Below are 23,638 nucleotides of genomic sequence, written 5' to 3'. Positions count from 1 at the left end.
AGGTTACAGTAAATTATACTTATAATTAGACTGATATAATTAAGTCACAATTAAACCATCAAAGACAGAAAACAAGCCTTTTGAATTTAAACCTTTATATTCTTGTGCACAACAGGACATTTTCAAATAAAGATACATTTCCAACTCACTGAAAATCTACGTCTGAATGATTAATGTTTCTGACAATAACTGACCAGAACTCAAAGTCTTAACCTGTTAAACATGGCATGCAAACAGTAGTTTGTATTTCTTAGCAGATCTTGAATGAGGTCAGTTTAAAGTCGCCTGCGATTTTGATGTAGCTGATGAAGTCCATGTTCTCCCGGTTAGGAAACTGGATTTCCTGTCCATCAGGAAGCTCCACCTCAAACATGTCGCCAGCCAGCTTAAACACAATCTAAAACAGGAGAGATACTTAGTGTGTTTGTTTAAAGTACAAAATCTCTAAGACAGATCTCTCAGAACCTCAAACAAAACCCAAACTGCAAACACGTCCTCACTTATGGCAGCCTGCTTTCCTCACCTTGACATCTTCGCCCCTCTGAAGGGGGTTGTGTGTTTCCCGTTTCTCATCCCCCCAACGACCAGAAATCTTTGAGTTGCAAACTAGAACAGATCCATCAGCGTCATCCTGGAAGCGAGGGTTAAAGTGCAGTGCCAGGTCGTCTGCACCACAGCCGAGGTCGACCTGGAACCTGAGTGGATCAGAGGTTATACACAACATTTGCAGAGTTTAGAGTGTCACACAGGATCAGTATTAACCCTTTTGAAGCAAAAGGCTTGACTTCTGACAAAAACATGGAAAAGGTCAGTAACTTCAGAAATTATCCCAAAATTGGCAAGAAATGAGTAAAAATCTACAAGAAGACAACCTGAAATTAGCGCAAATAAGAAAGGAAAATAGGAAATAAAAGTAATATAAAACATAACCAAATTTTAGATATATATTTATAATATTATAGTTTCTTGATATTTTTCCCTGGTTATGTAATAATTTTCAAATTATTGCCTTTCTTTTTAACGGTTATTTTAATGTCACCACACAAATCCTATTTTTTTATGTTTTTCTTAATAAACCATATTATTTTATTCAGTTAAGAGGCTAAAATGTGTTTGGTTGACTCACCTATCAGCATCATGTAGAATTATCCCTTTAATTTTCAGCTGATCTCCAGCTCTCAGATGCACATTCTCCAGTTCAAGTTGCTGAGAAACAGAGGTTTTCAAACAATATAAATACAATTTTTAAGGTAACTGTTTGTCAGTTTTATTTAACAAATAACAGGGTGCAAAACCATAATCTGAATACATACAGTGAAATAGATGAAGAAGTAGTTAAACTTACCATGCTCATGCTGGGCAATGGAAGATTTGGGAAGATGGCACACAGAAACTAGGTTCTGCCCTGGAAGACAAAAGTAGTATGACCGTGATTTTTCACCTTATTTATAATATGAGGCACAAAGGATTCAGTGAAATAACTTTATACTGTAACAATGGGACCCATTCATCATCATGACAATGAAGGAGCCTATTCAATGCAGAAGCACGGCTTCTTTTAATCATTGCTGCTAAACTCATTTTGAAAATAGGATTAACTGACTCCTTCATCACAAGACAAAATGTGAGTAAAGGCTGCCACTTTTGCAACAAATTGCTAAAAAAAACATTACAAAAACAACAATAAAACTTTAAACACATACCATCTTTTGAGAAAACTGAAAAAATTGCTAGATGATTTAATTTGGTTTGCTGTACTGCAAATAGTTTTTCCCTCTTTCCTTTTATTTTGTGTATTAGGTACTTTTCAATTTAATTTTTTTTAATTTAATTTGGCTTTTTAGAATGCAAAAACTTTGAAGCAAAATATCTGAAAAACACTCAAAATTCAATATAGTCTTATAGTTCTTAGGTGGCAATGTATTTATTCCCTTTTTAAAAGCTTTGACTGACATACAAACAGCTGACTTAAACAAAAATTTAATAAAATATGCGATAATAATAATGATAATAATAACAACGTAATGATAATACATTTTATGTTGTCAAGTCTAAACTATAGAGTAAATGAGGTGAGCAGTGCTCATGGTTTGGAGTTTTTAGTGCCCTCCAGTGGCCACAGTGAGGTACTACAAAATTATTTCTTGCAGTTCCACATTGCGACCACAAGAGGGCGTCAATACCCCGGTTCTAATGTCCACCTGACGTATTCAGTCATGTTATAGTGTCAGTTTTAGTGGCTTAACGTCATACATAATTTTATCAACTGTTAACGAGACTACCGAAATCTTATGCTTTATCCACCTGACATGACAGGCATCTTTACACGTCGCAGGCAATGTATTTATTCCTTTTTTAAAAGCTTTGACTGACATACAAACAGCTGACTTAAACAAAAATTGAATAAAATATGCGATAATAATAATAAGAATAAGAATAAGAATAAGAATAAGAATAACAAAGTAATGATAATACATTTTATGTTGTCAAGTCTAAAATATAGAGTAAATAAGGTGAGCAGTGCTCATGATTTGGAGTTTTTAGTGCCCTCCAGTGGCCATAATGAGGTACTACAACATTATTTGTTGCAGTTCCACATTGCGACCACAAGAGGGCGTCAATACCCCGGTTCTAATGTCCGCCTGACGTATTCAGTCATGTTATTGTGTCAGTTTTAGTGGCTTAACGTCATACATAATTTTATCAACTGTTAACGAGACTACCGAAACCTATCTTATGCTTTATCCACCTGACATGACAGGCATCTTTATACGTCGCAGGCAATGTATTTATTCCTTTTTTAAAAGCTTTGACTGACATACAAACAGCTGACTTAAACAAAAATTGAATAAAATATGCGATAATAATAATAATAATAATAATAATAATAATAATAATAATAATAACAAAGTAATGATAATACATTTTATGTTGTCAAGTCTAAAATATAGAGTAAATAAGGTGAGCAGTGCTCATGGTTTGGAGTTTTTAGTGCCCTCCAGTGGCCACAGTGAGGTACTACAACATTATTTCTTGCAGTTCCACATTGCGACCACAAGAGGGCGTCAATACCCCGGTTCTAATGTCCGCCTGACGTATTCAATCATGTTATTGTGTCAGTTTTAGTGGCTTAACGTTATACATAATTTTATCAACTGTTAACGAGACTACCGAAATCTATCTTATGCTTTATCCACCTGACATGACAGGCATCTTTACACGTCGCAACGCCCTCACGGTAATCATGACGGTTGACCACATCTTGGCTATTTTATTTTGAAAAGATTCATCGGAAGTGCATTGTGCTGCGATATGTGCATTGATTCTAACTTCACTTATTTAATGTGTTGCCGTTCCCCACGGGGGGGGGGGGCTTTAAAAACCATGATCGTAAAAACTTTCTTGGGATTTATATATGTTGTTAATAAAGTATATTTTAACAAACAGTCATACAAATAAATATTTATTTTTATTCCCATTTAAGAATGCAGAGTGTCTATTTCAAATGTGACCACAAGAAAAAATAATTATGATATAGTTTTACAACAACTTCCGCTTTCTTCCGGAAGTGACATCAGAGAGTAAACAGCGGCTCTATCCGTGGATCCAGAAATTAAGATAATTGCAGCTAAACGGAGCGATTTTTAAAGGATGTTTTGATTTTAATGCGCACCAAGAGACCTTTGTATGAGGAACGGGCAAAACAAATAACAAGGTAAATCTTTTACGGCGCGTTAATGTTTCTGAACGAACTAAATTTGCAATTTAACCTGCCAGTAGCCTGACGCACAGTAGCTAGCAGCTAACGAGCGTTAGCAAGCGTTTTTCCTGCTTTTGATTTCCGTCACTAGAGATATATTTTACAGCAATTGTTTTAACCGCACATGTCGATTTATGTAGTTTCACTATCATGCGTATTTAGACATTTAACTGGCAAACATAGGGTGGTTAGCATGCACTGTAAGTTACCAGCTGTTGGTCGCTCTGCTGCAGCAGCTACCGTCTGCTCACTGACTGCTGCTCAGCTGCAAAACTTCACAGTATCCTGCTTAAATTTGGGCACAGTGCCATTTGTTAGAAACTGTATAGCTAAATAGAATGAGCTCATTTTAAATCACTTTTTGTTTTATTGGTAGTCCACACTGAAAGAGCTGCTTGATGTTGATATTCAATCTTGAGATACAGTAACAGAATTTAACAAGATAATTTTATGTCACTGGTTTTGTTACGGTCACTCACAGGTTTCACTGGGACAGGAGTGACACTGTCCTGCAATGTTCACAGACATGGACTATGAATTGGAGGAGGACAAACTGTGAGTCACAAATATGTTTTCTTTTTCTATAATCTGCACCATCCAGATGTGTTTCAGTGGATGGGGATGTTTTACAAGGGATTTTTAAAATCTTAAATTCATACATAGGATCAAATATACTGAGAAAAAAAATTACTGATTTGCCACACACTTCTAATCATTATTTTTATTTTTTAAATGTCTCTTTGTTGAAATGATTCAAGCTCTGCTGTTTGAAGGTCCATATTTCTGATATAATTTCACACATGGATTACACTTGTCTAATACCTATAGAAATCCCCCAAAAGAGCATGTCCTTATATGACCTTGATACTCATTACATTGTTTGATTAATTATTTACAATCTTGAAGAGCATTATGCTATAATACTTTACTTTTTAGAAATTTCCAGAACAGATTTGACTAAATGCAACAAATCTCAGTGCATCATGCTTTCTCCTTAACAGGGGGATACCAACGGTTCCTGGTACTGTGTGTCTGAAGAAAGATGCTAACAACCTTATTGGGATCAGTATCGGTGGTGGGGCACAGTACTGTCCATGTCTCTACATTGTCCAGGTAGAACAACTGATCTTAACCATGTTTATGAATCCATAACAGAACATCTCGATCAAGTATAAAGTATAATAAATTGTGTCTGTTTCATTGGTACCTTTTAAATATGTTTCTGTTGTCTCTCAGGTGTTCGATAACACCCCAGCAGCTCTGGATGGGACACTGGCGGCAGGTGATGAGATCACAGGCGTGAATGGGAAACCAGTGAAGGGAAAGACCAAAGTGGAGGTGGCCAAGATGATCCAAGCTGTGCAGGTACACGAATACTGACAACGCAATCATAATCCAGAGATGAGACAAGATAGAACACAAGGATCCACTCAGATGCTTTGTTACTTACTATTTCTACAATTCTGTGGATATTTTGTCTAAATTTGGGCCAATTCCATGTGGTCCTTTGTGTAAGGGATTAAAGTAGTTGATGACTAAGTTAAAAAATTCAAGCTAAATGCCTGCTAAATGTGAATTATTTGTTTGTGGCTGTTTTTGTCTCATCTTTTTAACAGATATAATTTGGAATTTTAGTGGAAATTTCATTTTATTTCCACTGAAAATAAAATGAAATGATGGTGATTTTTGCTGGGTTCTGAATTGAACAAGCATGTTTCCTTACATGTGGAATATTATTTGTAGGCCGGGTAATTTCTGTTGCGTAACAGTGCTTCCCTTATAATAATATGTTGTGACATATTTTATCTTTATCCAAAAAAAAAACCCTGCAGCTGCTGTGATTTGGATGTTGCATTTGTCCATATTGCAGTTTCAGTAACATTGGCATTGATTGTGCAGACTTATTCAGAGAAGTCGTCTGTGTGTCCTTTTGGTTGAACCGACAGTTGAACATTACACTTAACTAATTCTTACACCACTCGTGTATTTTAAGACGCTCAAAAAAGAAATCAAGCACATATGACATGAATAGAAACTTTAAAAGGATAAAATATTACTTACACTTTTTGTATCCTGCTGTGGCTGCAGATTTATCAGTAAATAGTCCAACAGTTTACTAATGATGTGTGCAAACCCACCGCGAGACTGTCGAGAAAAGGGACTTTGCCGGCTCGTTGAGCTTTTCCACAGAGGTCGGGACAAAAGCCCCGAAGCATTTGGCATAACGTCACCAGTGCAGAGTGGCTGTGTTGTTTTTGGCGCCCATTGTTCACACCCAAAAAATTCCATGACTTCCTGCATGATGGATTAAAGACGAGGTGCAATGTGGGATTTCCAGGATTAGATCGTGTTGCTGCCATTCAGTGCAAATGAATGTGCACGTGAATTTCACCCTCAGCACCATGAAGCTGTTGAAGTTGTAAAGGTTAATACAAGACGATCTAAGCCACCAGTTGTGCTCACTTTTGTTAATCTTAAATCACAGTGCATATTTGATGAGTTTTCATTAAGATTTGAAGATATGGCAGATTATTCAATTTATTTAAAGAACTGCAGGACTAATCCACCCGTTAACTATTTTGTAGCTTGTATTTTTTTACCTTGTGTGTTTTTTCTTTCAAGATGAACTGTTGAAATGTTTTCACATTATTAATTTTATAACACTCTGTGTTTTTGATTGCTGTTTTACTGATTTTTGGGTTAATGTTCAAGAGATTGTCTACTTTGAGATATATACTGTTTATTTTTTGTTGTTGATTCACTTGTGTCTCTTGATTATGTTTTCACAGGGAGAAGCAGTAATCCACTACAACAAACTGCAGGCAGACCCCAAACAAGGGAAGTCTCTGGACATAGGTATGTCCTCCATTAGACATACAAATACCCACTATTAAAATTCTCAGTGCATTACTTGTTTGGTAACTTTTATCCAGGACTGTTTGCGTGTGCATTAAAGACATATTTTGTGTTTCAGTGCTGAAAAAAGTCAAACATCGCCTGGTAGAGAATATGAGCTCAGGCACAGCAGATGCTCTCGGACTCAGCAGAGCGATTCTATGCAACGGTGAGATTATTAATATGAGCAATCTGATTTTATTAGTGATTTATATAGAGAATGTGAACGTTAATCATGCTGATGACACATGGACGGCGTCTTTAATCTATGTTGTTTATCATGATTAGTGTGTCCAAATCCCATAACTTGGCCACCCAGCAAGCAAATAACGGCACGGTGAACACAAGGATTTAAAGCTCTACTCATGTGGCTTCCTTTAACTTTACAGATGGTCTGGTCAAAAGACTGGAAGAGCTGGAGAAAACTGCAGAGCTCTACAAAGGTAAAGAATAATCATTACAAAACTGGCCTTCAGTGAACTTAAGTGTTTTAGCACTGATTGTTCAGGAATCTACAGTCTGCTGCTGTGAAAAACAGACCGTTATTATGGTTGGAGTTCTGATTCGAGACACTAGCGAAAGCAAAAAAAAATTAAATGAATATTTTCTGTTACATTATTGATTCCTTTAGTAATTAACTATGTAATAAGCGAGTGGGTCATTATTGGGAAATGAACACGATAAGTTATGAATCATTATCCCTTACATAATCTGCTGTTTTAATCAGATACACTGTGTTCAGAGTGAGTTACTGGAACATTTCACCCGTTGCTGATTTTTCCAAATCGGTCTCTTATTTTCCTGTTTGCTTGTAGGGCTGATGGAACACACGAAGAGACTCCTCAGAGCTTTCTTTGAGCTTTCTCAAACTCACAGAGGTGAGTCAGAATCAGAAATTATAAATAAAGTATTACTTAATAGCCTTGGTGCACATTTTTTTTACCTCTTCATTGACTAGCATGAAAAGGAAGACACAAGATAGATCATAATGTTTAATGTTTCTGATTGTTGTTTGAACGTTTTCTCTCCAGCGTTTGGCGATGTTTTTTCTGTCATCGGGGTGAGAGAGCCCCAGGCTGCAGCCAGCGAGGCTTTTGTGAAGTTTGCTGATGCTCACCGCAACATTGAGAAATACGGTATTCAGCTGCTAAAGACCATCAAACCTGTAAGTACAGATTACAGTTTGACTTTGAAGCACTCGCTGTGCTTCATAAAACTCAGACCTCTAAAAGAGATTTTTAAAATGTTTTTTTAAGACAAGTACAAAACACACACTTGTTTGTTAAAGAGTAAGTTTTATATTTTTCAACCTGGATTCTATTATCCCATGTTTCTGTGACTAAATTACTTATATAAACAACAGTTTTTTAAAACTGGTTCAGTATTGAGAGAGAGCTGCAGCCAACAGCCATAAAACAGGCTGCAGTGTAACCACTTGGGGTGTTTGGGCACCGTGACTTTACATCAACTGAAAGTGCTTGTTTCTGCCACTGACGTGATCAGATTATTATTCTCACATTATGGAAGTAATGCCTACAGGGAAGCTTTTTTTTGAAGAAAAAAACCCTTTTGGTTTATCTAGACACAGCCCTGAAATCGCCATTTCCATTTCCCAGGTTGAAAGATACAGAATTTACCCTTTAAACTGTCTGGAGTAAATCCAACACAGCTCTGTTTTATTGTGCCTCTTGTCGTGTGTGGATCTCACGATATGACTGTATGGTTTGTCTGACTCCATATCAAACCTCTCATCCATCATTTCCTGTTTTTCAGATGCTCCACGACCTGAACACATACCTTCATAAGGCCATACCAGACACGAAGCTCACCATCCGCAAGTACCTGGACGTAAAGTTTGAATATCTGGTAAGACAACAGCGCTCGGTGCCTTTTGGTTTTAGTGCAGCGTAGTTTCTTCCCTTGTAAATCAGAAAACAGAGAAACAGCAGGAATTCCTTGTGTGTTTCAGTCGTACTGCCTGAAGGTGAAGGAAATGGATGATGAAGAATACAGCAGTATTGTGAGTAGTCAAACCAAGATTTACAGGTTTCCAATGGAAAAATAGAAGGATTCTTGTGGTCGTATTATCAGAAGCAGCGATTAATGTTTTTCTTCCTTCAGGCCATGGGAGAGCCCCTGTACCGTGTCAGCACCGGTAACTATGAGTACCGTTTGGTGCTGCGGTGTCGGCAGGAGGCTCGTGCCCGCTTCGCCAAAATGAGGAAGGATGTCTTGGAGAAAATAGAGCTGCTGGATCAGAAACATGGTAAGTTGTTTCTGTCGTTTGTCTCAGGCTCAGTTCCTGCCTGTCATCCCCCGTCTCTCTCCCATGTCTCCTGTCTATCTGAGCTGCCCTGTCAAAAAAGACAAAAAATAATAATAAAAAAGGAACAACTTGAGGAAATTTTCCACAAACAGCACAACGGCTATAACATCCAACTGGAATCAGGGATGAATTGATTCGATTTTGGTGGTCCGAGGCCACTGTAACCTCACGTCTGTCTCCTCATGAACACATCTCAGGAACGCCTGGAGGGAATTTCTTCAAATTTGGCAGGAACGTCCACTTGAACTCAAAGATGTACTGATTAGATTGTTTTGGTCAAAAGTTATTTGCCATGTGCGATTTATCTTACCTGTCACAAAGTTTATTAAAATAGACAGTCCACTCTTTTCCCTCCTCTCTTCACCTGCAGTCCAGGACATCGTGTTCCAGCTGCAGCGCTTCGTCTCAGGCATGTCACATTACTACGACGAGTGCTACGCCGTCCTCAAGGAGGCAGATGTCTTCCCCATCGAAGTGGACCTTTCCCGCACCATGATCAACTACGGTGGCCAGTCGTTCTCTTACACCGGAGACGAGGAGGAGGAAGAGGAGGGAGGAGGCGGAGAGGAGGGAGGGAGCAGCGCAGGGAGACAAGCAGAGAACGGCGCTGAGAAACTGATCGATGATGAATAAGAGTGAGTGAGTGAGTGAGTGAGTGAGTGAGTGAGTGAGTGTGTGTGTGTGTGTGTGTGTGTGTGTGTGTGTGTGTGTGAGTGTGAGTGTGAGTGTGTGTGTGAGTGTGTGCTGTTAATGTGGAGACGAAGTTCACTCCTCTGACTTCACTGTTCTTCACTTGCATTTAACGTCAGTGCACTCACTAAGCGGTGATCTTTGCAGCGGAGTATCGCGGCTGAAATCGATAACACTATCATCACAAAGGTGAATACTACTGAAAATTGCTGCTATAATTTAATGCTGTACTGGTGTTTCGGTGGTGTTTTTTTTTCTGGGATTCTCTCAAATCAACAGCTTTGTTTTTATTTTACCATAGCAACTCCTGACCGTCAACTTTCTCTCTGAAAACAGCCTCCTGCTTTTTGACGTGACTGTCCGCCACACGTAAGGTCACTGTTTAATGACTTTGAGAGGGACACATCTAACAGAAGCAATTTTGCTTTAATCTGACTGCTCTAGAGGTTTTAATGTGGCAGAGCAGGATTTATATGCATATGAGGCGTGCCTTCTTAGCTCTTTGTAAAGTGAAATGGTTCTGCGGTGAGTGTTTATGTGCATATTGTGGATTGTTAAAGTTATATTGACATTTTTATTTTGCTTTTTTTCTTTACTGCAAACTTGTCATATTTTAACTTTATTTAGCTACCTAGAAGGATATGTTGTGGTAAATGTTAAAGGTTCGGTGTGTAGGATGAAGGTTGATATATTGGGTAGAGAAGGAATATGATATAATAAGTATGTTTTCTTTAGTGTACAATCACCTGAAAATAATCGTTTTTTGGTTACCTTGGAATGAGCTGTGTATATCTACATGGGGAGCAGGTCCTCATCCACAGAGATTGCCATGTTGCACTGCTATGTTTCTACAGTGGCCCAGAATGGACAAACCAAACTTCTAGATGGGACCATTCGCGTTTTCATGTCGCTACTGTAGTTAGCAGAAGCTTCACGACGAGCAGAAGAAGAAAGCAGATGGTTTTTTTTTTCATGAAACTGCTTTATTCAGTGTTTTCACTGGTTTAAATCACTGTCTCTGTTTGTTTTAAAGACAAAGAGATCTCTGCGGATATTTCAGCTCCCGGTATAAACCTGCGAAACATCTGGATCTAAAATTCTCAGAGAAAAAAGGTGAGCACACATCAGCAGGTGTCAGACTAATGGCCTATCTGCAACATGCCAAACAGATTTGAAGAAACTCTGATTTGTCACATGAAACTTCATTGAATAGTTTTATCTATTTGAATCAGTGTTTATTTTGGAAAAGAAGATACTCTGCAGATAATTCTGCTCCCGGTAAAAAACCTCCTGAATAATGAACACTGAAGGAATCCTAAAAGGGAGAATATTCATCTAGCTGCAATCTGCAATCCTCACTGGTAGTTTCCCCTAAATCCTCCTAAATCTCTCACACCGGACCTTGAAAAGCGATATTTTCTTCATAGCTTTACCAACAAATTGCAAGTTACACTCGATAGTGTGGTTGAAGATGACTGACTCAGAAATAATTCTGTTCCTACATGAAGAGTTTAAGTGCAGCTGTTACAGTCCTTGTTTCTATGGGGGTTTTGACATTTTGAGTTGTTTCACAAAGGGGAGCTTGTATTTGCAAGTGTCCAAGTTGAAAAAGCTTTACAACCAAAGTTTTGGTTTTTATTTTTATGTCATTTAATCTGTTTCACCAACTCATATTGCACTCTTTGAGTTAAAGGGTTTTTTTTAATCTCTTTTGTAGCACACCTGCAGTGCTCACTTCTTCTCAATACCATATATATTTCATTTCAGCAGTGCCCCTTAATAGTCACAGAGCTTTACCACTGTGTGAAAATGGATTTATAAAATGCAGACAAACAGTACATGTAAATACGTACAAAGGGAAAGGCTATAAAAACTGTAATATTATAACTTTCTTGTCATTTCCCCTTTATTCTTTTTGTCAAGGTTTATTTATATATACAAATTTTCATGAGAAAAATCTATTCTATATTATAGTATATATAATTACTAATGTGGCCCTCTGTTGTCTGTCATTGCCTTCAGGGGAATAAGATAATTTGTGCATTTTTTAAGACTTACTCTCGGGAACACTTGGGGGCAGCATCACATCAGAAAACACTGTCCTGCAGTCAGCACCTGTGCACTGTAGTTCCAGTGCTGAATTAAAGTCATTTACTTCTGTTTTTTTTTTTTAACTACAGTTTTTTTCTAAAAAATAACTGGAATGTAATGAATCAAAAGGATATACTGTATGTTATTTTGTCTTTCTCAGATCTGTTTTGCCTAATTGGACTTAAATGAACTTGTGTACCTTAAAATGACTTAACAGTTATTTTGTACCATTAATAAAATGAGAATAATGCTAACTCAAGTCTTTTTCATATTTACAGGGACATTATAGTTGTCTTTTTTCAGTTATTGTTAGATTAGATGAAAAAAATTATCTTGTTTTTCCTTTAGCAAGCAAGGTTCTGCATTGTTTCATCTACTGCATTAATGAACTGTCCTTGAAACTAAAATAAAACTAAATAATACGATATAGTTGCACAACAGTGGTGGAATGTAACTAACTACATTTACTTGAGTACAAATTTGAGGAACTTTACTGGAATTTCTTATTTTCATGCCACTTTCTACTTTTATGCCACTACATTTCAGGGGGAATTTTATACTTCACTATATTTATTTCACAGCTTTAGTTACTTTACTTTTTTTAATTTATTTTTTTGCATAAAACATTTGTTTAATTATCTGACAGTTTATACAAGTACAGCTAAAATAATTGATTTTTTGATTAATTGATACTAGCATATTGACAGAAAATTGGCAATTATTTTAATAATCATTTCTTTTACATTTTGTTTTAATAATTTCAAAGATTTGTTGTGTTTTTTGTTTGTTTGTTCAGATATTTCTGCATCGGGTACATTACAAAAAAATTCGCCATACTTATTTAGCTTTACTATTTTTATTAGTCGTTTTAATAAAATAAAGGAGCTGCATACTTCCACCACTTTTCTCCGATCACACTGATGAAATATTAATTTTCGGTAACGATTATTTCACGTGGTAAACTATAAAAAGTCACGTGATACCGATAGGCATTTGTACAGCCCCAGTGGCCTAATGGATAAGGCACTGGCCTCCTAAGCCAGGGATTGTGGGTTCGAGTCCCATCTGGGGTGAACCTGTTTTGCTTCCATTATTTGTCTAAACACTGACAAAAAACAAACCTGGTTAATTCGATCTAGACGTATTTTTGCTAAGGTTGTGACATTTTTGCAGCACAGCTCTTCTGGTGAAATGGCACGTTGTTCCCTTTTCCCTCAGGCTTGCAGCCAATCAGGACACGCTCCACTCCTCTTACACTCAGGTTACATCGGACTTTCCTTTCGCCACAAAACTGGTTTCCTCCTTGCTGGAAGCACGTCTCACCGACCTGCTCTGCAGTTAGTTTAGCTTTTAACGACATTTCCACAGCCATGCTTTTAGTAAATAGGCTTTTTGTATGTCTCTTATGCACTGTGGCTGCGACCTTCGCCTCTGATGACAGTAAGTGGGTCGTGCTTATGTGAATTTACGAGCGAGTGGTTGTTTTGAAGGATCTAATGGCTCTTTTTTTTTCAAAACTCAACAAATACCCACTGGCTGCACGCATGCATGCATGTATATGTATTAATTTTACCCACAGTCTCTCTCAGCTGTTGTGATTTAAGGTGTGTCGGAGATGACCGCTTGAGTTCCTCACTGATATACAGGGTAATCCCCCAACTCACGAGGTGCTCCTGTCACTGAAATGTTTTAGTTTTGGCTTTCAGTTTCGATCATATGCCTTAATCCATGTTAACGTAAGGTAAAACAGAATGAAGAAATACAGAAGAAGTTCAGACATGCACGGGTGGGATATTTTTAGTGAATGGCATATCTAGTCTTGTGACGCCTTAGATGTCATCTGTCACTTAAGCTTTAAAAAAACAACTTTAAAAATGCAATGCTCATTAAAGATGCACGAATATGCAATCATACCTTGAGTGTAGTTTTGAAATGAAATATCAGTATTAGTTGATAGTTAGATTTACATGTATTTAATTATGCTGCATCAAGACGCCTTTCACAAGCATTTAAGCCTTTTTTTCAAAATACAGTGAGCAACTTGGCAAGACATGTGTCACAAATTGCAAAAAGTTAGTAAAAAGTGACAAGAAAATGACCTGAAAATTAGTTTTTGAAGAGAAAGAGGGACCGAAATTATAATTAATAATAATAAAGAATAAAGAAAAATGACTAGAAAACTATTATTATTGTTATTTGTTAGTTATTTTTAGTAGTAGTAGTAGTAGTATTTCTTAATTATCTCATAGTACGTTAAAAAAAATGTTTTAAATGTATTTCTATTATTTTATTTATGTATTTATTATACTCAGTTCCAAAGGGTTAAACCTGGAGCAAAATCACTTTTTTGTGCTGCTTACAGATACCTTTCACCAGTATTCAAACCATCAAACCCTGAGAAAACTGATTTGATTTCTTTCAAAAAACATGAGGGGAAAAGGCAATGTGCAACTTTTTTAGAAATATTCCACAAATTGCAAGAAATCAAAAGATTTAGAAAATTATTTGAAAAAAGGCTAGGTAAAATATCAAGGGGAAAAAAGCAAAAAGCTGCTTAAACCTGCTAATTTGGGGTCATTTCTTCTCACGTTGCTCATTGCCTACTTCCCATGTTTTTAAAAGAATTCAAGTCTATTTGCACAGGCTTTAAAGGGTTAAACAGTCACAGAAACATATATGTAACATCAAAATGTTTGCTTTATGGACCTGTCCTCATCTACTTTGTTAAAACATTTAAAAACTTTTTAGTGTGGGAAACTTTCAGTTTTATAGTATTAAAAGTAAAAAAAAGTGATCTATGGACTAAAGGTAATGTTTTTTATAGCTGAGACCATAACCTTTTATTTGCTGCTGGTTAAAATATTCTAACTTAAGTTCTGCTTGTGAAATACGTAAGAGAGCGAGCCAACCATCTCTGGTCTCCCCTGTTCTAGGGGACAATGTCCCCCAACTTTATTGTTTTTACAGCCTTCAGTCCACATATAGCCATTTTGTTTTGTTTACATCCTCTTACTGCAGTGCTGTTTCTTCTCAGAGATGACAGCAGCCACGGTGTACTGGGACGCAGCACACAAGATGGTCCTGCTGAAAGAAGGCGTGCTGGAGACGGGGGGAGATGCATACGGGTATCTGAATGATACCCTGTCCACCACAGGCTGGAGTATCCTAGAGATCCGTGCTGGCTATGGAAAGACCCCTGAAGATGACGAGGTGACTTTCTTCCTGGCCGGCTACCTCGAGGGCTTCCTCACTGCCCAGTAAGTGTCATCAGTGTGTTCGCTGTTGAGTCCTAATGAGTTCAATTTTGTCTGTGTTGGCATGTTCATGCAAATATCTGATAATCAAAACAAAACAAATATCAGAAATCAAATTGGTGGTTGGTTTGACAGTGTGAGTCTGATGAGAAACTCAATAGAGATAATAAGATTTGACCTTTGACACCATCTGTAACAGCCTCCTTCAATGTGTATTACAAAATTTTAAATCAAAACATCATCAAACATCATCAAACACTTTGTTTTATTATTATTTAAAGCTGTATTTTTGTTATCCTGACTACATTCTTTAAGTATTCTCACATACTCTTATATTACACACACAATCAATGTCTGTAGAAAAAGTGGGACATTTTAAGTACTTGGACACAATTATTGAACAAACCCTAATTGTTAATGAAAATTCGAAGAACATTTTTAAGAGAGACAATCAGCGTCTGTTTTTACAGAAGCCTGGTTGAAAGCATTGTATCATTTAGGCATGGTATGGCATCCTGAGTGCAAAGGGCAAAAACAATCTCTTAAAGATGGTCAACATTGCAGGGAAGGGGACTGGCAAGTCACAGAAACAACTCAGCAATATATTTGCCATTGGTTGCCATTGCCAACTAGTTATAAGACTTATTGTGCGTCCTTATTCATCCATACAGGCGATAGACAAGGCCAGAGGCATAATGTTTTGGTATTTTCCGTATATACGTCTGTATGTGCTTATGTCCAACACATACTGTGAACGCAATATCTTAAATATGCCTCATGGGAATTCCTTCAAATCTGACACAAACATTCACTTGAGTGCAACGATTTGCTGGTTAGATTGTGGTGGTCAAAGGTCAAGGTTCCTGTGACCTTGTCTGTCTCATTTGTGTGAACACAATATCTCAAAAGTCAACTCAAACTTAAATTTAAACATTCAAGTAGATACAAGGATGAGCTAATTAGATTTTGTCAAAGGTCAAGGTCATGGTGACCTTGCATATGTCTCATTCTTGTGAACTCGATAACTCAAAAACACCTTGAGGAATTTTTTTCAAATTTGACACAAACTAAACAATGAGCTCATCAGAATTTTGTGTTCAAAGGTCAAGGTCACAGTGACCTTGCATTCATCTCATGTTCACAAAGCAATATCTGAAGATTGCCTTGAGGTAGTTTCCTCAAATTTGGCACAAATGTCCAGCTGAATTCAGGAATTAATTGATTTAAATCTAATGGTTGAAGGTCGAAAGTCAAGGTCATGGTGACCTCATTAAACCTCTTTTGGCCTATAACTCAAGAACCTTGGCTACTCACCTTGAAATTGTGTTTTTATAGTTCCTCTATGCTGCTGGAGAGATGTAAACTGTAACTGCAATTTGACTGCTGCGTGAAGGCATACAGCCGTGTGACGGTTTATCTATTTAATGGTGTATGCTGTGTGTTTGTGTGTACCTTGGGTGTGTTTAAGGGAAGGCAAAGACAACTTTCCACTGAGGTGGACATCTAACACTAATCTAAACTCTAAACTCCTCCTCCCCAGGCAGATGATGGACCACTACGCCAACATGTATCCGCAACTGATCTCCGACCCCAAGGTGGATGTTCTGGTTCAGAGTTTCATGGCGTGAGTCTGTTCTCTTTTCCTTTTAAAAATTAAAACCACAGAAGCAGCACCGTAGTCAAATACACACACACTGAGTCACAGAGTCATCATCTTTCATATCCTCTTCTTGTTGTTGTTCACTTTAACTTGAGCTGATATTTACCAAATCTCAATTTCAAAATCTCTGGATTTTTTTTATTTTGAAGTGCAATATTTGAAAGGTTTTAGTGGACTCAGGATATCTTATTTCTCTCCATGCATGATTCCTCAGTTCAGGTCAGTTTGTTATGTTTGGATCACACGTCTGCAGAGCTTTTGATTGTTTAACAGTGAATTATTATGAAGAATAATGATAACTGTAAACTGCATATGTCACCCTTCAACTTGTAGAAAGCAGGACTCATGGACCAGAGAGCAGGTGAAACTGAGCAAGAGCTCTGATCCTCTGTGGAAACATGCAGGCTTTATTGTGGCTCAGATGGACGGACTGCAAGCAGGAGTCGCAGACTGGGCCAAGAAACAAGGGAAAAAGGTCTAACATTATTTTATCATTGCATTTAAAAGGGTAATTTTAGCATTTTTTTAACCTGCACCCTTTTCTCCATTTCTAAGAGACTTATCAGGACATTTTTTTCAGATCCAGTATTTAGCAATTTGCAGTCGACAACTATCAGTTGGTGTCCACTAAAAGTGCTTATTTTTACCCGTGACATGCTCCGATTGACATTCTGAGTGTCTGATAACATTATGGAAATGATCCTTACAGAGATAGACTTTTTTTTATTGAAGAGTAAGATCTGTTTTGTTCAACGTGAAACAGCCCTGAAATTGCTATTCCCAAACCCATCTAACTCCCTTTAAAATACAGTAATTTTATCATCGGAAAACACTTCATTTAAAGCCAACGGGAAAAAATTAAACTAAGAAAACATCTTGTCTCGTCTTTACTCTGTTCCAACTATCACCAACTCTGGTTTGTTTGATATAAACCCTTAATTTATCCACTTATATGTGGAAAAAAAGCTGGTTCTATACACGCTAAAATTGCTGCTTATGTAAATCTGGTAGGTGGGTTTGGCAATGTTGTGGCTGTTTCTGGTTAAAGAAAAAGGATTTTATTCTTAAACAAAAAAGTCTGTCTCTATAGGGATCCTTTCCATAATGTTATAAGACATTAGTGATAACACTCTTTAACATCAGTGGCCAAAACAAACACTTTAAGCGGATGTAAATTTACAGTACATAACTGCCTGCAGGGATTACATTGCAGCGTGTCTTGCTCAGTACTGGACCATTAAAAATGTTGCTCCCATTAGTCAGTTAGACATTAAAAAAAAGTGGAGAAATAGGGTTCAGGTTGAAAATGCCGAAGTTACACACTGACACAGGCTTTTTTTTACATGTATGGAAGCCCTGTTGGATATCTTCTCTACAATGAGAAAAAAATGAAGTGTGGAAATTAATGGGGAAAAAAACTCAGAATAAACAACTGCTACTGGTTGAATTCAGATTTACAGTGTACACATACATAGACACAAAAGCTTCCTGATCAATAAATTAATCTTAATATTACTCTTTTAACACAAAAAGGAAATTCCACTTTGAGATCCTTATGATGTTCATAGCCTCTGACTGGTGCATGGCTTTGACTACTGCTCTGCCAAGTTCTTTTTTAAAATGAGGAACCTCCAATGCAAACGAAACTCGTGATGATATATCACTTTTTTTCATTCTTAAATCTAAAAGGGTATTTGATGATATGCCTTATTTAAGCTTTGTAGATCTTAAGTGCATGCATATGTTCCAAAGATTAGGATCCACTCCATGTACAAGACAAAACCACCAATATTACTATCAGTAAAACTGCCAATGTTACAGACACTCAAGTGTACCGTATTGCATATATTGGTTTGCACCCTTTTGTTCACGACTGTTTGCACCTCACTGCTAGTTTTTAGATTTTCAACCTTATTGTTAGGCAGGTCTTCTATATTGCACTTTACTGTTATCTGGTTTTATATTAAGTTAATAATTGCTGTATATTTTATTTAATATTTTCTATACAGATGCTTTTTATTCTGCTTAATTGCTTTAGTCCTTGTATATTGCACACTTTGTATCTGCACTCCTCTAATGTTATATTGCAAATGCTGCACAGGAATTTCCTTCGGAGTAAATGAAGTTCTTTCTTATCTATCTCATCTTATCATTTCTATATTGCCTTAATACCAAACAAACCATTGTTTCATTTGCATTTAGCACCAAAAAGAGATTCTTTTTGGAACATTAAGTTAAAGTGGAGGTGATAAAAAGTCTTAAAACAGCACACTATTTCAATAATTTTAAGCTCATTAAAGGGATTTATATTTTGCATTTGTGGCTAACTGACTATAAAAGCAACACTACTGTTCATAATAATTTGCTGAGTAACAGCTGTTTATCTGGTGTCCTTCCCACAGCCGCTGTCGCTGTATGCAGTCCAGTTCCTGAATGCAGTGGGAGACCTGCTGGATCTGATCCCAACACTGGGCCCCACCTCCAATCCTCCGCTCAGAGACCTCAAACTTCCAGGGATGGGACACTGCTCTGCTCTCATCAAGGTCAGAGATCAAAACATGTTCCAGTAAGGCTTATTACATACTCTACACAAGGAATGCACACAGTAACACATACGGACAGTGTTACGTTACTTTACTTCAAAGCTCCTGCCTGCAAAATATGTTTAGTAAAGCATAATCAGCTTTGGTCAGCTTATTTATGTAAGCATGCAAAATGAGAAAAACAAGCTACTACCAATTTAAAAAATACTTTTCTTGTGTAAATACATGCACTGGCAAAATGAAAAAAATGATGCCCTGCCTCTTTACCGCTGACCTTAAATTGGGTCATTGCATGAAGAATGGTGCTAAAGTCCTGTGTCAAAATCCAATTTATACTGACACAAATTCCAGTCATTCTGCTGACACAGGAAAACCCTATCAGTTGTGGAGTCCAACTCCAGTTCACTGTTTTCTGTCCTCCTCCTCAGATGCTTCCTGGCTTTGAGAACCTTCTGTTTGCCCACTCTAGCTGGTACACGTATGCTGCTACAATGCGGATCTACAAACACTGGGATTTCCACATCACTGAGCCCAACACGGCCACTGGGAAACTGTCCTTCAGCAGCTACCCTGGTATGTACAGGAGAAAACAAGAATTCCCCATAAAAATAATTGTTCAAAGGGAACAAGGTCAGAGGTGAAATTTTATTTCTCAAAAACAGAGATTTACAGTGAGTGGTTTTTTCATCACATCAAGAGTCCATGAGCAGCACACCACCATAGTAGCTAATGATCAGCTTTTATACACTTTTTATCATAAGTGTTGGCTCTCTTAGCTTCTTTCCTTGACACTTATAGTCTTATTCCATGTGATTTTCTGCTTCTATGTGCAAAGGTTTGACACCTGCAGGTTTATTTATCTCTTCTAATCTCCTACAACAAACACTCACAGTTACACACACAAACATTTTTGATGATATCAGCGTTTGGATGAAATATGGTTGAATGTGGCTTCTGTTGTGAGAACTGTCCGAAATGTTCCCAGCTTATCCTTCTCTTCAGGTTTCTTGGTGTCTCTGGATGACTTCTACCTCTTGGGCAGCGGTCTGATGATGACCCAGACCACCAACAATGTCTTCAACTCCTCCCTTTTTGACACAATCACACCCAACAGCCTGCTGGCATGGCAGAGGGTCAGGCTGGCTAACAGTTTGGCACATACTGGAGAAGAGTGGGCCAAAACCTTCTCTATGCACAACTCTGGTGAGTGATCATATATATTTGTAAAGCTTTAAGCGCAGTTACAAATACGTTTAAGAGACAGCTGTAACATGAAGAAACATGCAAGTTTGACATAAATCAGTGATTCATTTTAGACAGACGTGAGCGCCTCATCCGAGGAGGCACAAAAACAAGGAGAAGCTTTGGTTCTCTTGTATTGTGGAAAAGGACGTTATAGGGTATTTTGGGGGGAGTTTTTCCCTTCGATGTGAAGGTCTAAACCCAGGGGGATGTTGTATGTTGTAAAGCCCTCTGAGACAAATTGTGATTTGTGAAAATGGGCTTTATAAATAAAATTTACTTGACTTGAAAGTGGTGGCGATGTGGACTGAACAAGATTCTTTAAATTAGGTGTATATCTGATCCATCAATGAGTACTTATTTTATCTTGTGTTTCTAGAGATATTTGTTTTTGTGAACTCCTAAGGAATTGTTAATATATCAGACTTACAATGTATCATTTCTTTAAGGGAGTGGGTTTTATATTTTCCACCAGGAGCAGGATGGAAAATCATCACAAAAGGAACCTATTTGTAGTCTTGCAAATAGTGTCCCTCCATGATCCCGATTCTTTGCAAAAGCCTAGTGTGTGACTAAAAACTCACGTTGTCTTTAGATATGAGAGGGGGTCAGATTTAAGTCTTTTCAAAGTTTTCAGCAGCATTAGCTGCTACTAGCATGCCTGGAATAAAATATCTCTGGCTCTGCTTGTGTAGGTACATACAACAACCAGTACATGGTGTTGGACAGGAGCAAAATAAAGCTGGGACACAGTGTAGATGACGGTGCTCTGACTGTGGTGGAGCAGATCCCTGGACTGGTGGAGTACTCCGACCAGACACAGGCTCTGCGCAGAGGTAACGACAAAATTAAAATTAAATTTGATTTCTACCCAATTGGCTTTATTTGGACTTTTTTTCAAAGACTATCTTGCCTACTGCCTCTGTTTACCACAGGTTACTGGCCATCCTACAATGTCCCCTTCCACCAGAAGATCTACAAGCTGAGTGGTTACAACGAAATGTGGGAGGAGTATGGAGAGGACTTCTCCTATGATCTTTGTCCAAGAGCCAAGATCTTCCGCCGTGATCAGGCCAGTGTCAAGGACCTGGACTCCCTGAAGCACATCATGAGGTTTAATGGTGTGGTGCTCAGTCTCATTGTGTTTAATTTTTAATGACTCATATTCAGCTGTTTCATGATATCAACAAAAACCTGCATTTCTTTTTATTCTGCATTTAATATTTCAGTTTTCTCCCACACAATGAAAGTCCCGCAATTTCTGCAGTTAGTGTCACAACGATCAGTGATCTCTATTTTAACTCACTGACTGGGCTCTGCCAGGATGTTAACATGTTTGCGTCGCATATCACTAAACAGCATTGGAGATATCAGCCACAGAGATATTTGCCTTCTCTTGAATATAATGGAAATAGACTGCACAAACTCCACCCGTCAACTGTATCACCTCACAGAAGGAGGCGTGCATCTATCGCTAGCTCATGTTGCACCACGGAGCAAGCAGACATTACAGCTTAGCTGAGGAGGGCACCATTAATGTTTTCATCTCACTCTGTCAAGAGTCGCACATCCATGAGTAGATGCATGCTTCCTTCTGATGGACAACACAGTTGGTGTGTGTAATTCAGTAGAAAAAATAGTGAAACTGCTCACAACAAGGTCTGTGGATTATCTTGAGTAGCCAAGTCGCGATTTCTGGAAAGAGACATTGCTGTCGAGTTTTTTGATTTTTTTCTTCTTTTTTTTTTTTGCTCTTCAAGCATCACAAGCTTAGCGTCATCTAGTTCTATTATATTGGAGAGAAGGCAGACATCTCTACAGCGGATATCTCCAACACTCGGTAAGTCACACCAAAAAAATCTAGATTGATAAATAGCAGGTAAGAGGAAAATAAGTGTGTTCGATTTGGGGAAGAACTGTCCCTTTAAATTATTTATTAGGCAAAAGAAAAGGACTTGTATATCTGCCGGTGGCCACATGTTTATTATAACATTTTTTTGTTTGATTGTTTGCCTTTTTTCAGAATACAAAAATGATCCATACTCTAAGGGTGACCCCTGCAAGACCATCTGTTGCCGTAACGACCTGAGAGCAGAAAGGCCTTCACCAGGAGGTTGCTATGACACTAAGGTAATGCCCTGTCACCACGGTGATCTTGCAATACAGCAATAGAGGTCACTTAGGTTGTGCAAAACCAAATGCCTTTCAGCTCAGATTTACTCTAGTCCCTGTGTTGTTCCTCGTCTAGGTGACAGATTTCCACATGGCTGGGGACTTCCGTGCGGAGGCGGTAAACGGGCCAACGACACAGGATGGACTCCCGCCGTTCTTTTGGGATCAATTCAGCAGCATCGGCCACCAGGGTCTGCCGCCGTACTACAACTTCACCTTCATCAAAATGAAGCCTCTTCTCTTCAAGCCCTGAGGTGTGTGTGTGTGTGTGTGCATTTGACGCTTTCAGAGTAACAAAGGTGCGATCTGCTGTTTCTTTTTGTGGTTCAGACATCTGTTTGCACGCTGATGATTTTTATTTTAATTATTACTTCAGAATTGCGTCCCACCAACAACTGCTTTCTTTTTAAGGTTTTAAATTTTGTTAGCAACAGTATTTCCTTCCTTCTGATTCAATGCACAATGTCAAGCTGCCAATCAGATTTTAATTCAGTTTTTTAACGTGTACATGTCTCATGTATGATTTAATTTGACGTACAGCAGAAATCATTACAGTTTTTTATACGTACAGCCATTTGTGCCTTGAACACTGAGATTAGCTTTAAAAAATGCAGAATCGATGCACTATATCAGTGTCCATGCCGTCTTTAATCCTTTTTTAAATGCTTGAATGTCCTCATACATGCAAAACGCTATAATTTCAGTGGTGAATGAAATCAGTGCAATGTTAAACTCAGGGCTGTTGATCTTTCCTAGTGCTGTGATTTATGTGCATCTATTTCTTATACTGTGCAAAATGAAAATATCTCAGGTTTGTATTTTTATATAAGCCTATGTTTCTTATGTAAAATGATGTGAAATGCTGCACATCTGTATCGCTGCAACATGTTATGTGTTGATTGTTTATTAAAGTTTTACAGTTGTGCAGGCACAGTCATGTTTTGTTTTTGTTCTTGTCTTTTGCAACGATGACTTGTGGTTTTCTGTTTTGGTAGAGATTTACCA

At 37.8% G+C, this 23,638-nt stretch overlaps 3 protein-coding genes and 1 non-coding gene across 4 annotated transcripts; 3 read left to right on the top strand and 1 right to left on the bottom strand.

Annotated features, from left to right (window-relative positions):
* Positions 1–78: 78 nt before the first annotated feature.
* LOC121938113 (galectin-2-like) lies at positions 79–5,107 on the bottom strand. Its single transcript, XM_088069411.1, has 5 exons — positions 4,968–5,107; positions 1,346–1,405; positions 1,127–1,206; positions 524–695; positions 79–397 (listed from the first exon to the last, which is right to left on the bottom strand). The coding sequence occupies exons 2-5, from the start codon at positions 1,352–1,354 to the stop codon at positions 251–253; spliced, it is 408 nt and encodes a 135-aa protein (XP_087925537.1). The 5' UTR covers positions 1,355–1,405; positions 4,968–5,107; the 3' UTR covers positions 79–250.
* On the top strand, positions 3,575–12,016 carry pick1 (protein interacting with prkca 1). Its single transcript, XM_042504841.2, has 13 exons — positions 3,575–3,715; positions 4,242–4,315; positions 4,762–4,873; positions 4,997–5,125; positions 6,550–6,616; positions 6,735–6,824; positions 7,045–7,098; positions 7,471–7,533; positions 7,687–7,820; positions 8,429–8,521; positions 8,625–8,675; positions 8,777–8,921; positions 9,352–12,016. Exons 2-13 carry the CDS (start codon positions 4,275–4,277, stop codon positions 9,612–9,614), a joined length of 1,242 nt encoding a protein of 413 aa, XP_042360775.1. The 5' UTR covers positions 3,575–3,715; positions 4,242–4,274; the 3' UTR covers positions 9,615–12,016.
* A 746-nt stretch (positions 12,017–12,762) lies between these two features.
* trnar-ccu (transfer RNA arginine (anticodon CCU)) lies at positions 12,763–12,835 on the top strand. Its single transcript has one exon. It is a non-coding gene; the product is annotated as a tRNA-Arg (tRNA).
* Positions 12,836–13,025: 190 nt separating this feature from the next.
* On the top strand, positions 13,026–23,566 carry plbd1a (phospholipase B domain containing 1a). The gene is made up of 11 exons (XM_042504840.2): positions 13,026–13,202; positions 14,797–15,019; positions 16,557–16,640; positions 17,010–17,151; positions 19,079–19,219; positions 19,648–19,792; positions 20,222–20,422; positions 21,157–21,297; positions 21,397–21,582; positions 22,485–22,591; positions 22,710–23,566. Exons 1-11 carry the CDS (start codon positions 13,133–13,135, stop codon positions 22,884–22,886), a joined length of 1,617 nt encoding a protein of 538 aa, XP_042360774.2. The 5' UTR covers positions 13,026–13,132; the 3' UTR covers positions 22,887–23,566.
* Positions 23,567–23,638: the final 72 nt, after the last annotated feature.

The sequence above is a fragment of the Plectropomus leopardus genome, chromosome 18 (assembly GCF_026936395.1).
Source record: "Plectropomus leopardus strain MGB_pleo_1.0 chromosome 18, ASM2693639v1, whole genome shotgun sequence".
Classification (NCBI taxonomy): domain Eukaryota; kingdom Metazoa; phylum Chordata; class Actinopteri; order Perciformes; family Serranidae; genus Plectropomus; species Plectropomus leopardus.
Note: the sequence above shows the minus strand (reverse complement) of the source record. Positions and strands in the feature narration are given on the sequence as shown.